Raw genomic sequence first — 15,138 nt, 5'->3', positions numbered from 1 at the left:
CCGGCCGTCCCCCCCAGAGTTGACATTTAGGTAAACAAAGTGAGACAGGCCCATGATAATATGTCATCATCCCCCACTTTCAGTCACAGTGGACTGGTATGTCAAAGCACTTTGTATTCATTTTTTGTCTTAGTTTTTCAATGACAGTTTAATTGAATTTTTGTTTTTGTTCCCTGCATCTAAAAACACAGAGAATATCTTCAAAAAGTAGCATTTCCCTTTAATGTTTATCAAATACATATTTAAAGAAATAAAATGTCAGAGCTAAACCCATTAATATCATTTAACTCATCAATCACCTTCAATATACATCAGTGCCAAAGAAAAGACAGTGATGTTAATGAGACTAGGCTCATGCAGCTAAATAATGACCAGACCTGGCTTTTGTGATGGCTGCGCTGTTAGGCTCTTAAATAAAAGCATTAGCAGACAAATACCCCAACGTTTTCAAACCCAGATGTTTTCTGTGCGCCTAATTATTGTACTAACAGTCACATCAACGGCAATCTCCCAGTAAATTAAACCAGACTGCAATTGTTTTACTGCATGTCTGCATCCGCACTCAACCAAATGCTTTAGCTTTTAAAGTTATTGTTGGAGCTATCCTAATAACTGAATTGCAGAGTGTCTTTTTGAATAGAATAGAGATACTGATGGCTGTCAGAAATGCTTGGGGCTTTTCAGCAAGCAACAGTTGGCTGGTAAGTAGCTTATAATAATCAAATTCCTGTTTTCTCTAACACTACAGCACTAATGGCAAGTGTTTGATGTGAATTACAATAATTATCTGTACGAACACCCATGTTAATTTCCACTTTCAAAAGACCTTTTTGATGGAACATTTTCGCTGACATAACCTTGCATTTCCTCTGATTGGTGGGATGTTGAGACACTCAGGAGTAAACTAATGTGAACTGTTCTCCACTCGAACGTCATCCAGCTCTCTCAGGCTTTTGTGATTCACCCTCATTCATTATAAGAGCTGAATGCCGCCGATATAAAAAAAAGAAAAGAAAAAAAAACGACACATCCCTGAAAATATGACCTCACACTCGGAGAAGGATAGGTATACGTTTGACACTTTCATCACATGTGAGATATTATTTTCCTTTCTCGCAGAGTAGAAATCATTTCCAATTGTCTGGGTTTTTGCTAACATGTTGGGATCTCAACGATGAAAGAAGGGCAAGATTAGACAACTGTACATATTGTGGTTCCAGACGTTCATAGATGTTACATCGCTTTTCAAATGTATTTTAAAGTCCCATTACAATCATCCTTTGACCTATTGTGAAAACATTCCCAGTGGTCTTTTAATTATAATTTCGCCGTGTTTACTATGTCCTTATGCAGAAAGGACATCGTTTCTGCAGAGAGGCAGAAATGAATCCTTTATACCTTCATGAACCTTTATATTCTTGCTTTCCTATATGCAAGACCATCTTTTAGGGTTGTGTTTACGCAAGTCCTGCGTAGGATTGACTTACATGCAGAGACATAAGCATGCACTTAAAACGTGCAAAGACACAAGGCGTTGCCTGTTGATCTTTCAGCATGATCAAATGTTAAATGTACACGTGTGCAACACTGATGCTGCCCTGTCACACTCCACCTGCTTGCTGTGCCATGTGGTAATGAAGCGCTTCCTTTCAGGAAGAGAGTCAGTCAGTCATCAAAGGAAGAATAGTCCAGCTCAAATCAGTTGAAACTGAAGAAAAGATGGTGACTGGTTGCATCTGAGCTTCAATAGAAGGAAGTGAGGATGATGCAGGGACAGATGCCCTGTAGGAAATGGGAACACTTCTTTCATTTATTTTTCAGAACTTGCACCTCTCTGTTGGTGTCTCTGATACTCGACGGTCTGCTTGTTTTTTTGAGCATCATTTGCTTGGAGTGCTGATGTTCACTTTGGCCTACAACATTTTACCCTTACTCCAACATCCTACTATTTTCATTCTTTGTCCTTTCCACCGGCTGCGATGATGGCATTCCTAATCACCCACAGGCTGTAAACTGTAATTAAGGACTTGAAAAAGCAGGGAAGTGGACGTTAAGAAGTAAATTGGCCAACCTTTTACTATTGAACATTAATTTTCTTTCTGCTGCAGTTTTGCAGACTGCAAAGGCACAAAACCTGCATCAACTACATATGGTAAACTGAAAAGACCAAGATGCGTTTCTTGACAGCTTTAAGTCATTTGTCAGTGCTTGAGGATGAGGAAAGGTTAACAACTGTAAATAGTGGTTACGAGAACATGTGCACCTACCTTAAAATATAGAAAATTAAACTGTTCATTGGATGCTGCAACTCCTGACGGTCTGGTTTCTCAGTTCCAAGAAATGTTGGATTTGAGCCTGAAGGCCGAATGTTCATGAGCTGAAGAAAAGGAGTTGATTGAATGTCGTCAGTACGGTTTTGTATTTTCCTTTGCTCTGAGGGAGGCCAGTTGATAAATTTTCATGTTTCTATTATCGCTGCTATTGTTCTTATGTATTGTACATGGGCACACAGAATAAGGTAAATAAAAGAAAATGAAAACACACCTGAGAATGTCTTACAGCAATTTTGTCTTTAAATCATTTTACCACTTCTGCTGAAGTGAAACGCAAACACAATGAAAATGTACACGTGTGCAACACTGATGCATTTTTGTTTTGTTGACTTTGAGCAGGGTAAACTTATGAAGCTGGTTCTGCGTTCATTAGGCCCACATTGCTTTACAGTCATACCTGCCATTCGCACACACACATTCACACACTGAGCTGCCTCTCAAGGTGCTAGGATTACAGACATACGTGTAATAAATATGAATTTTAAATGTTACTTTTTTTATTTATTTTGGGGACTGTAGTAAAATTGCTTTTAAAAAATGAGGGGGGAAAAATCAATAACAGTACAGGCAAAGTTTCTTTGCCTCTTTAGGTTTACTGCTAAGTGTCCTAAATGCCAAACTTTTTTTTTTTTTCTTTTGTAACTACAGCCTTAAACACCCTGATGCTGATCAACACCAACATTCGCTGATGAATTGATGCTGAGCCTTTTCTGCTGGAATTTATTCCTGACGTCAGGCCCATTACTCCTTCAATTTGGCCAGGCGTGGCTCTTTTTCGCAAATAAATATGGTCATTTCCTTTCTAATTCAAACAGGCTTCTGCTTTAGAAATCTGGTGACCTGCCACAGGCCGGTAAAACAGTCAGTGATGCTGGTGTGAGAAAGCAGTGATGAGAAACGGCACGCAGGTGCTGCTCTGGCACCTCAATTCCTTCCTTCATTATGTGGCTTCAGTGCCGCAGTGTTTTTTCCTTCATTATATTTCAGAGAAGCCCTGTTTTTAACAAGCATGCCAGAGTACAATGTAGCAGCAAGAAATGTTGTTGACTAAATGGAAGAAAAGTTTTTCCTGCACTCTTACGATCTGAAAAATAAATCAAAGGAAGCAAATAAACCCACTCCTCTGTCAGTTGTTGATACGATAATAAGTGAAATATCAAAGAATAATATTGAAAAAAAACAAGCTATTGTAGACATATATATGCAGAAAATGATCATATGGTACCAAGATGCCTCATAAAATAAAATAAAAAAATCAATAAAAATGTTGACAGGGGTAATTTTTAAAAAATTATTGATTCAACATTTTCAAGTCTGTTAAGCTGGAGAATAATGAGAGCAGTTCTGAGTTTTACACATGGATTTCCTACAGGAGCAATGATGTGTGGTGACATTTAGCTTTTCAGCAGCCTATATCCCATTTTTCTTACCACTGACATGAGGAAATTTCATGTTAGATCAACTGCAGACTGGTTTATTGGCATCCCACAAGGGCCCTTTTGTCCCAAAAATAGTTAAAGGCTACATCATTTACAGTGGAAAATAACATTACTTTAGATGCCTGTGTGCTGCCTATGTGCTGCTGTGGCAACAAGCCTATTACAGGTTCAAAGGCTTAGGCAAACAGGGAAAGTTCTTGTAGCTATATAAACAGAGGAATGTCACTTTTGAAACGAGTTTTCATTAAGAGTTTCTCTCTCAATGTTTGAAGTGGACACTCATGATCTGGTGATGATGTTTTCATAAATCTGGTCTTGTAATGATGAAGTCGACATGAATGACTCTTGTTCATGACACCTAATTAGAGTTAAACTGGCAAACGGCATTGGAGCTTCTCCTTCCTGTTAAAGACACACCCTGATCATATTCTGAGCTAAAAGCAATCCCAGTGGTCTTTATACATCATTCATCATTGCATCAATTTTTTGCTAAAATGTCGTTGTGACCGGATGTCGTTTAGCTAAAATGTGTCATTTTTTGGACATAGTTGCATAGTTAGGGGTGGGACCGTTGCACAGAGCATTCCTGCCCCCCCCCTCCCCCCCCTCCCCTCTTCCTTGCAGAGCAGACCCACCAGACAGTGCGCTGAACCTTTTTTCTTCAATGATTTGTGATCTTCACTGGTGTCCATGGATTACATGAAATCTTTCCACCTTTATCCACCTTTGTCATGGTAGGGAGAACACGTCAATGTAAGGGTGGGGTCATCTAAGATAGCACAAGGGATAAATAAACTTTGACATGCCAACCCCAAGGGAGCACCAAAAGAGTGACAAAGCAGATGACCTGACACTTATGTATACTGAGGATCATCACCAAATCAAGACAGCTGTAGCAGATTGACAACCTTAACCTGGTGTGATTGACAGAGAAAACTTCAAAACAGAACACGACAAAAACAAAGGACGTATCACCAAATAATCCAAATTCCAGTGCATACTCCTCAAAGGGCATCAAAAAGAAGCAACACAAGACAGAACACGGGTTTACGTGTATTTTAATTGTGTATTTTTTCCCTATAACTTAGCTTAGTTGACTGCTGAGCACAGAAGGCATACAAAATTCCTTCAGAATGGTTTAACTTTCAAAAGTGAAGAGAAATGACAACAACATTAAAAACAATGGTTTTAAGATTTAAATAAAAGCAATTTTCCTAGATGTCTTTGATTCAGCCTCAGCTTTGTCATATTGAACAAAAGATTTTGCATTTGCAAGAACCATTTGCATTGGAGAACTGCATTTATAAACGTTTAACCTAGTGACATGGAGATATCAATCATAATCCATAGATTTTTGCAAATGTTCTCTGGTGGTGTGATCGTAAAATTCACAAAATCACAAAATTCTGGACTTCCTCAGACCAACTACATAAAGTTAAATCCGTTTAAAACTCCAGTTTCTTTGAAAACCTCCACAGGCTTGTTCTTAGCAAACATGTCGACACTGATGGTGTCTGAAAAAAAACCAACATGTTTCTGCTTTCTGTTTGTAAAAAAAAAAGCCTTTCATATGTAATGCTTCCAGAGGGTCTCATTTCTCTTCCGTCTCATACTTAGTAATACAAGAATTTATAAAACTACACACTTTATTGAATAAAGATAGATAGAAGCCTTGATGTCTTGACTTTTCATGGAGAAACTCCTGCTATGTAGAACGTCAGAACATCAACATTTTACCTAAAATATTCAATACTGATCAGAAAATGGAAGACATGGAGCACTCTACAAAAAAACTGGAAATGAACTGGTACTGGTTTTACATAAGCGGTCATTTTTATTTATTTTAGGATTTGAACCTTTACATTTTTATTGTAAATTTAATTTATTGTTTCCTCCCATCCAGGACTCCCTTGAAAATTCTTAATCTCAATGGGACAATTCCTGGGTAAATAAAGGTTGAATAAAAAATAATCGTGCATGTAAATGGGGGTAATTTGCCTCATTTTTCCAGTCAGTCCAGTCAGTCGTCTAAGTCATTAATCTACAAGATCATTGTTGATCAGGTTATGCACCAGTGTTGGCAAGAACTCTTAAAATCGGCATCGAAGACAAAAAAAATCAGAATATCAAATATAATTGTATTTTAACCACATTATTTTCTTTAAAGGTCTTTGTAAATGCAAAGACAACATTTGTAGGTGGGTGTTGCCATTTTTACTGCTCAGGTTAGCAGAAAGTAAGAATTATGGTTAAGTTGGTTTAGTGAATAAATTAAGAACAATACAAAGCAAGAAAAAACTTTTCTTTTTTTTTTTACTGTAGCACGGTTAAACATCATGCATTGACATCATGGTACAGCTTTTTGTGTGAGTATTTCACTGAGGATACTCAGTCAAAATGTTTTCTTTTGACCTGTAGTCTGTATTTAATTAAACACCATCATTTTCTAAGAGTTTAAAGAATTCGGGTGCTTCTTCATGAAGACCTGCCTTACCTTCCAAAGTGTTGGCATGCAGCCTGAAAAGGGTCACAGCAGTATCTGGTGGGCTGCCTCCCTGCTGAGGTTGGTGACAGCTCATTTTGCGAGGCATGACTTTACTGGCAAAAGAGCAGAGGACCCATATAATGATCAGCTTTTAGCGCTGGCCCTCAACAGCTGAATAAGCCATCAGGCGCATTAGGCCCTGCTGGGGAAAACAATATTATCATTTCTACTGGCGTTCCCAAACAGAGAGAACTCTTTGAGAGAAACTCACACAGGCAATTTATCATGTGCTGTGAGTTTTGCTACGCCACCGTCAAAAAACATCACAGTTTCCTGACGATGCGTCTTTTCTAATGCCTTCGCAAGCATGATAATGTTTGTGTAAGTATTTGGTTTTCACCTTACGTCAAATCTGTACAAAAATCCTTTAAAAATGAACAGAAAACTGACAGATCAGAAGCTAAAACGACAGAAAATTTCAATGAAAAGATGGCGCCATTCCCCATAACGCCACTAATGTTTTCTCAACAGGAAGGTTCAAGTCTGCCACACACATGCAGAGACGGTGCCATTATTTCCTCTGTGCATAGCTTGTCCAAAGAGCAATATTCTTTCAAAATGAAAATTTGCATAAAAATGTTACTTCCCTGGTACTTTAGCTAATCAACCATACTGTGTTCAGTGTTCTGGATCAAAGTTAAATCTAAAACTCAACAACTAAACCAAACGGAGTGTGGCTGACGTGAATAAGGCTGCTGCAGGCTGCCTGCCCATAGATGTGGGTTCAGAAAGAGTAGCAATGCCTCCATAACTCCACTAATAAACTACCAGCTCTGCTTTTCAAGCAAAACATAGACTCCTACTGTATGCCATTAAATGCAAAAATATTCCCTTAGTTTTTATAAAATTGGTTAGCACCAATACTTTTAACAGTTAAAACCATTCAGACCCCTTTTATGTACATGGTTTCTTATCACTGTGTGGGCAGTGCTTTTGTCTGTAGAATTAAGCTTTTTGTTGAGTAAAGGTTCGTGTTCGCACTTTACCTAGAAGTATTTAACGGAGCACTTGGTGCTTGTTTTTTTGGCTGCTAGAGGTCAGATTCGGGTTTCATGTGCTGTGATGTTAGCTCTATCTATCTATATATGTTTACAAATGCTGGATAAAATTTTTCTTTGAATCATCTGTTAAATTCACACAAAAAAATACAGTAGTTTTCATATTGACTTTTTTTTAATTGTTTTGTTTTCTGATACAAATGTTCCTATATCTTTTATTGGAAAACTACAGAATAGCCTGCATTGGCCATGGCCATTTTAACCCTCGTATGGTGTGCATGGGTGTTCATAGGTCTTGTGGAACGCTGGAGTTTGGGGTTTTCAAACGAATGTTAACATGCTTGACAAATCTTTACTTTGTCCTAATTACAAGTCACATGAACAGCAAACATTGCTAATTTTTGTCCTTTACCTTTGTCAGATCACATTTATGAGTTACAGTGCAAGTTTATTTATTTTTTATAAGGTCCTAGTTGGAATACTGGCTGGGACCTTTTTGTGTGGAGTTTACATGTTGTCCATGCATGCATGATGCATCCGGGCCCTCCAGCTTCCTCCCATAAGTCCAAAAACATCCTTCATAGGTTGAATTAGTTACTCTAACATTGGTGAGGGTAAATTGTAACTAAAGCATGACAACGTTGTTTCTCCTTTATCTAAGTTGCAAATTGTTACAAAAACTTTTCATAGAGTTCACAAAACTCCCTTAGAGTTTAGTGATCTAATCCGTTAGCAAATGCTTATGGGTAACTTATCTTTGCACACGTCTGTGAATATCCAGTGTGTAATTATAAAGCTTTGCTGCATTCCGGTCCCCAAATGCGTCAGCAGCTGGCTGCCTCTTTTAGCTCTACTCTATATATTTATATATACACCGGTACATAAAATGAGGGAGTGAATGAGTAAAAAGTGTGAACACTGTAAAGAAGTCGGAAATCTATAGCAGGAAATCCATTGCTAACAAGACGAACAATCATAGTGTCGCTGTTTGTGTCAACCCAACATTTCTGCAAAGGTATGTTTAATAGTATGATGTGGGTTACAGCAAACATGCAATGTTGATTTAACTCTGAACTAGAAACTGGCTTTTTTTGAACTATATATTTGAAAAGAGGTGTTTTTTTTTTCTGACACCGGACCACAAGATGGGTGATATCTAACTGCTAGGCTGCACTGTCAGTAGACTTCACAATGTTGGACGTTGGAACTTCAGGTGGCCACAGGGTCACAGGTGTAAATGGGACATCACACAGCCTGAGGAGCCCCCTTCGTTTGATCCAGAGAGGCAGATGACACTTATTTGAGTAAATATTAGCTAACATAGAGGCAGTAATTCAGTCTGGTTCAGTTCAGTTTTTATTTTAAATAAATCATTTAATTTATAGAGTTATCTTGAGGTATACAGCAAAAGCAAGTCCAACAACTTGTAAAACCGTTAAAAGCAAATTAATTCCAGTACAGTTAATTACGACCACACCTGATTTGTAACTTGTAAAATGCCTGACGACTAAAGCATGAGCAAAGTGCAGCCAAAAAGCCGTTTGGACGATTACATTACTAGTCCTAAGTATGCCTTTTTAATGTAGTGGGTCTGTGTACTCCTTTTTAATAATTGGACTATGAGTCTGGAATAAATCAATCTGTCTATCTATGCCTGAGGCTACAATGTAGAGAAATAATTCACTTTATAGGAATGTATGTAATGATTGCAATCACCACCCTTCTAGCATCTATTCTGGTACTTTTCTTTTCATTGGTGTCTCTTTCTTGGCCTCTCTAGCACCAAATGATTTAACCTTTCATTCCTGATGAGCTCACGCTAAAAAAACAACAAAAAAAAAACAATCTAAGCTTTACTTTGTTTTGTGGAAGAACATGAGAAGAAAACTATGCCTTTATGTCCTCACAGCTCAACTATTTCACATACAAATATAACCACAAAAAAAATTCTCCACCCATAGTTTCCCTAGCACTAATTTTCACTAAATTTTACTATTTCATTCTATACTTAACAGGAATTTGAACTGCTCTTATTTTATGATATTTTGTTGTTATGTTGTCGTTGTGTAATTCTAACTTACAAGGCCTTCAATGTCTCTTTGAAAATTCTGTCAGTCTGAAAATATTTAGGCTGCACTGGTGTCATTCTATGCAGGTTGCTGTGGAAAGGCAAATCTCACAGCCGGGTCATGTGTTTGTTGGGGCAGCACTGTTAACAGAAGCTCTAGAAGCTCTGGTTAACAGAAGCAACAAGCATCCACTTAGTGTTTCCTTCCAACCGTAGAATGTGTGAGCATGTTTGTCTTGGAATACAGCTGAACGTAAAGCCATGTTACTTATGGGGGCTCAAATCGGCCAAAAATCCCAAAACTTTGAGCTGTGTGAGCAAAGAAATCCTTTGAGGAAAACCCAAACTCAAGAGCTCTTCCTATAATTCTGATCCACATGACAGACTTTACCTTGTCTTCAGAGTGTGATTTTGCCCCTCCCACATTGGGACAGTGTTAGTGACTACATTTAAAAGTCAATTTACCAATAAACAAAATATTTCTATGTGAAAATTAGATTTTCTACTTCACTTTCTACTCTGCACTTAGATGAGACCAAATATGATTATGTTGCTGCAGAAGGGTAGATATGCACTTTCTCCATGTTTATATTAAGGTGATGAAGAAAACAATCTTTTCTGTGACAAACTGGTGGTGGAGGATCCATAAATGCAGATGACCAAGACATAGAGGCCGTGTACAAATTCCCTCCCTACATCCTGACTACTAAAAAAAACTACCGTAGATGGTGCAGGACTATCTCGTTCCCTGGATTTTAAAAGCTATTTGGACGCCATGCTCGCTACTTTTTTTTGGTTCGTACATGTCCAGAGGGGAGACAGTAAGTATATAATAGTAGAAGGATGCTGACTTTAAAGCTGTCTATAGGAAGACCAAAGAGGAGGTTTATGGATGCAGTGAACGAAGACATGAAGGTAGCTTGTGTTAGGGCAGAGGATGCACAAGACAGGCTTAAATGGAGGAACAAGCCAAAAAGGAAAAGAACAAGCAACTTTTCCTTTTAAATGGCAAATATGATGTCATTGATTACCTGAAGTAAAACCCTAAAAACCCTGAACTATGTAGTGAAGGAATTCAGACACAAACTAAAACATCATTTAAAAAAACCTCAAAGCATGACAAACCTGGGAAACAATCGTGCGGCAAAGCAGAACACCAGGCAAGGATGAACTGAAAACTCGACACCATCTAAAAACTTTGAGACTCATTAACCAAAACTACGACAGCTGTGGATAATTGAAAATCTGAACCTGATGTGACTGACAGGGGAAACCAACAAACAGAATGTGACAAGAACTAAGAAAATGCAACTGAGATTAAAAATAAATAAATGGCACAATCCTCATTTTTTTTAAAATTATGTAAATTCACTCGTTTAACTGAAGTAACTCATTAATAGCAGGTTCATTTATTATTTTAACATTTACCTAGACATCAAGATTTACCTTGCAGTTATTCAGTTCTAATAATAAAATCATTAGCTAAATGAATGAATGAATGAATGAATGAAACGTAATTTATAAAGCACTTTACAATGACATTAGGGTACCAAAGTGCTTTAAAGTAAAAAAAAAAAAAGTAAAAAAGAACATTTTAAAGAACAACATAAAATAACAAAAAGCAATAATATACTTACAATTATGTCTTCAGAAATGCACACAACTACCAACATGATGACAATACTTGATTTTGTAAAAGAAAAAGAGAAAACTTTCCTGTTTTATCAGGACAGAAACTCCTCATCATTTCGGACATTTTGTTTTTGAATTCTGGCAAAGTAACTTTAGCCGCCCTCTGCAATTCAACAGAAAGGACCATGACAAGATGGTATTCACTGTTGGACGTCTTTGTTTATCTACTGTATTTCTCAATTCATTGCTAGTGCTTAATTGCTCAATTTCCTACCTTTTTAAAATGTGTTGCTTCTCAGAAAGTCATTGGAGCAGAGCTAATATGTCTGGAGTTCATTCTGCCTGAGATTTACCAGATGCTGATATAAATGTCACAGCCTCTCTGGAATTTAAATGTATTTTAGGAGCGGTATTCTTTAGAGGTAACTCTGACTTCCATTTATCTGCCTATGAAGTACTTTGAATACAAAATTAGAAAGTGGATTATAGAAGCTCAAGAGTTTCAGGAGAATTTCACATTTTTGAAAAGCTCAGTAATCATAAAACAAAATTTTTTTTAATCCAATTTTGAAATGTTATTTATTTTCAGATTTCAAGTGAACAACTGTGCTTTCCTCCTAACAGGATAGGATACAGATGCTGCAATGATTATAGTGATCAATTTGTGTCGCCTTTTCATAAATTACACCAAAACACATCGTCCGTCCAAAACAAAACTACATTCCTCAAAATTCATAACTCAACACCAAATAAAGTCAAAAACTTTATTTTCTGAATTTTGATTTCTCTTTGAAGTCGTTTTTTATTTCTTTCAATGAGGTGAAGCATCAATGCCAAGGTTTTTGTTATTTTTAAACACATGCTGGTATGGAGACCCATTTAAATTTGGATTACACAGTTAGGCCCGAGCACCCCTGCTCCCCCTCCTCCTTCAGATCAAAAGGAAACCAATAAAATGCTTTGCTTGCAGCCATTTGCTTTGATGTTGCTCCTCTATATGCTCATTTAAACTCTGAGGCATGAAGTCAAGGGGTGGACAGGATCTCCACCGACATCCAATTGTTCAGTGTTTCCCATTTCAACTTGCAGGTGATGATCCACCTTTCGATCACTGAACGAAAAATCTTTAGCAAGCTCCACATTACCGAAGACGTTTCAGCTGGAGCTCTACCTGTTGCAGCTCGTCTCATTCTCCATCTGCAAATCTGTGTTTTTTAATATGTTAAGAAGAAAAGATGCTGCGTGATGAGCTGTAATTATGAAAACCCACCAGAGCCTTTGTCTGCTCAGCATCATTAAAAGAGCAGAGTTCCAAGTGGATATGAGAAGCGTATAATTATTTGGCTTGGAGATTCACGACAGTATTACTTACCATCAAGGGAGATTTTCAGAACGTTAAAAGAAAAGAAAAAAACAGTTTTGCCCAATGACATTATTTCCCAGCTTTCTTATGCTCGAGTAAAAATAGTGCAATGTGAGAAACTTGACCTTTGTTGTAAAACCTGCAATTGAATCAGAACATGGAGTTTGAAATCATCACCATCGTGGATCATTAACAGCTATTCTTCTGCACAGAAAGATGGCGAGACCTCACTGAGAGCTGCTTTGTCTTTCTACCAGCTGCATGATGTTTTTCTTAAGTGTGTGTGTGTGTGTGAGTGGGGGGGGGGTCACTGTTGATTGGAAATGTGTTTTTTTTTCATTATAATGGGCTGAAATTTGAAGCAGATAAGCATTAGGAAGTGCTTAAATAACCTACTTGAAGCTATTTTTTACTTACCAAGAACACTACAAGCAGCTAGGAGTGGTAGACAAAATGACAGGTTTGCTGTGTTATGCTGTTTATGTGTAAAAATTAGCAATGTAAAAGCACATTTCTCATTGTGCTTTGGTGCAATGAGTGAGGCAGGCGTCTTTCACAGATCTAATGTTCTGAAAGCGCTTTGTGACACATTAAGAGAATATTTTTTAATCCAGCGCTTCTCACAAATGAAAGAAAATGCCATTTATTTCAACTGGTGCAAACAGCAAGACACTTCACCTGCAGAAAATCCATCAGGTCACTAATAAGGACTTTGGATCTGTGCTGAATATCAGCTTTGATTGTGGCCCTCACTAAAATCCCTCATGGCGCTCGGGTTGAACATGCCAGAAGGGCTCTGTGTGTGCAGTAATAGTAGTGTGACTGATTGAGAACAAAGCAGCCGGTTGGTGACTTGTGTCTTGTTTACAGCGAGACCCATAAAGCGTGTTGGTTGGGTCATGCCGGCAAGGCTTCATCATCTCCTCATGCAGGCGAAGCCTCCGCTGTGCTTACTTTATCAAACAGACAAACATCAAAATCACTTGAACAAATGCCTTCCCTGCTTTCCGTCGCTCCCATGCTGAACCTTTCTCTCAGAATCCATGCTTTCGTGGTTTGATTGCACAGCCACTTGTCACTTTCAAGGCTGCTCATTTGCTGCAGCTCCTGGTGCTGTTGCAACACTGCGTTGACACACAGGAAGACTCTGATCTATTTATCATTGACGGCATTAATGACCTGTGATAAGTCACTGAAACTCCTCCCTCAATGTGTGACTAAGAATAAAATAGTAGCACGAACTGACGGCTATTGAAACCGTTTCAATGATCTTCATTTTGTGCCCATTTAAATTCAAAAAGCATTAAAACCTTGGATTTGGTGGTTTGGTTTTTAGTTACACTAGAAAGCTGATATTTTTTGCACTGTCATCCTAATGTTTAATATTTTCTTGAGCTGGAAGAATGTTTGTCGTTTTACCATACGTTTAGGTTTTATGCAGCAAATAAAGAATCAGAGAATGCATTTGACTGAGTGGAATTTAGGAACTTCTTCTCCGTGCACCATGAACGACAAACACTGTTTTTTAGGGACACAGAAATATATTTGTGCACAGAAAAACCCCCTGACACAATTTGAGTCATCTAAGTTTTTGCATTTATATCACAGAAATTTGCTGAACAGTTTTTCTGGACAATTTTCAAAAAGCAATCAACTCTGCTTACAATCTCAAACATCGTATCCATGCTTTATTGTGGACCCCGAAAGGGAATGGCACTGATACATAAATACATACATTGTATAGATAAATAGTTAATATTCAAACAGATACATTGTCTCATTAAAGTCCATGGATGCTGCACAGGTGGAGATGGTTCGCACAGCCGAGGTCTACTACAGTTCATGGGGAGCTGGGGCTGGAAGGAGGACAAGATGTGGGCAGAGCCTGGTGGTCTGCGGTGCTGTTAGCACGAGGTGAACGTTTTCCAGAAGAAGTTTTTGCAAGGGGCTTTTCGGTCACGCTGAGGCAGCGATAACCTGTTATAGACAGCCCTCTCCTCCAGGCGAGACTCTAATGGCTCCTCGAAGTCCACAGGTGCCGCTTCCCCGGGCAGCATGTTGGTGTCCAGAGATCCATCGAGCAAGCCAGACACCAGCTTAAGGATCAGTTCCTTACGCTCTTTGCTCAGCTCCTAACCAAAAAAGGTCAGACATGAGGAAAAAATTTATTTTCATACAAAATTGTTGGGGGAAAAAATGAAAGTGTAAATTTTCTCATAAATATAGGTTAAACATAATTTTCACATGAATTGATGGATAATAAATATATTATTTAATCCATTTCAGAATTTATTATAAAATAAATACAATCAATAGTTTTTGATAGGAAAAATAACTATTTAAAGATACTTTTAAACACAACAAATAGTCCTAAAAATTGCAATGAAAATGGTTTTTATAATCTCTTGAAATGATAATTGGAAAATGATCCTTTTTTTCTCACCCTGTTCACATGGATGGAGCTTCTGTCCTCCACAGGAAGCACGGCAGCTGCTCTAACGCTGAACAGAACCCCCATGAGAGCTGCTAACACCACCAGGAGCTGCATGCTGTGACAAGAGTGCACTACCAGCGCTACAGGAGCAAGAGAAGGAGGTTCACACAGGAAAGGGTGTGCGTGCGTGAGCTGGAGTCTGAACGACTCTGACTACTCAGAGGTCCAGAAGAGTGGGAAGAAGAAGAAAGTGCAGTGCAGCTGGTTGGCAGCTTCTCATCAGTTCTGGAGACCCCAGATGTTTCTACTGCTCTACCTCCGAAGTC

At 38.2% G+C, this 15,138-nt stretch overlaps 1 protein-coding gene across 1 annotated transcript; it reads right to left on the bottom strand.

Annotated features, from left to right (window-relative positions):
* Nucleotides 1-13,899: 13,899 nt before the first annotated feature.
* LOC101173302 (somatostatin-1B) lies at nt 13,900-15,138 on the bottom strand. The gene is made up of 2 exons (XM_004070379.3): nt 14,822-15,138; nt 13,900-14,510 (listed from the first exon to the last, which is right to left on the bottom strand). The coding sequence occupies exons 1-2, from the start codon at nt 14,924-14,926 to the stop codon at nt 14,283-14,285; spliced, it is 333 nt and encodes a 110-aa protein (XP_004070427.1). The 5' UTR covers nt 14,927-15,138; the 3' UTR covers nt 13,900-14,282.

This window comes from Oryzias latipes, chromosome 7 (genome assembly GCF_002234675.1).
Source record: "Oryzias latipes chromosome 7, ASM223467v1".
NCBI lineage: Eukaryota > Metazoa > Chordata > Actinopteri > Beloniformes > Adrianichthyidae > Oryzias > Oryzias latipes.
The sequence above is the reverse complement of the archived record's forward strand: the minus strand, read 5'-3'. Positions and strand labels throughout refer to the sequence as shown.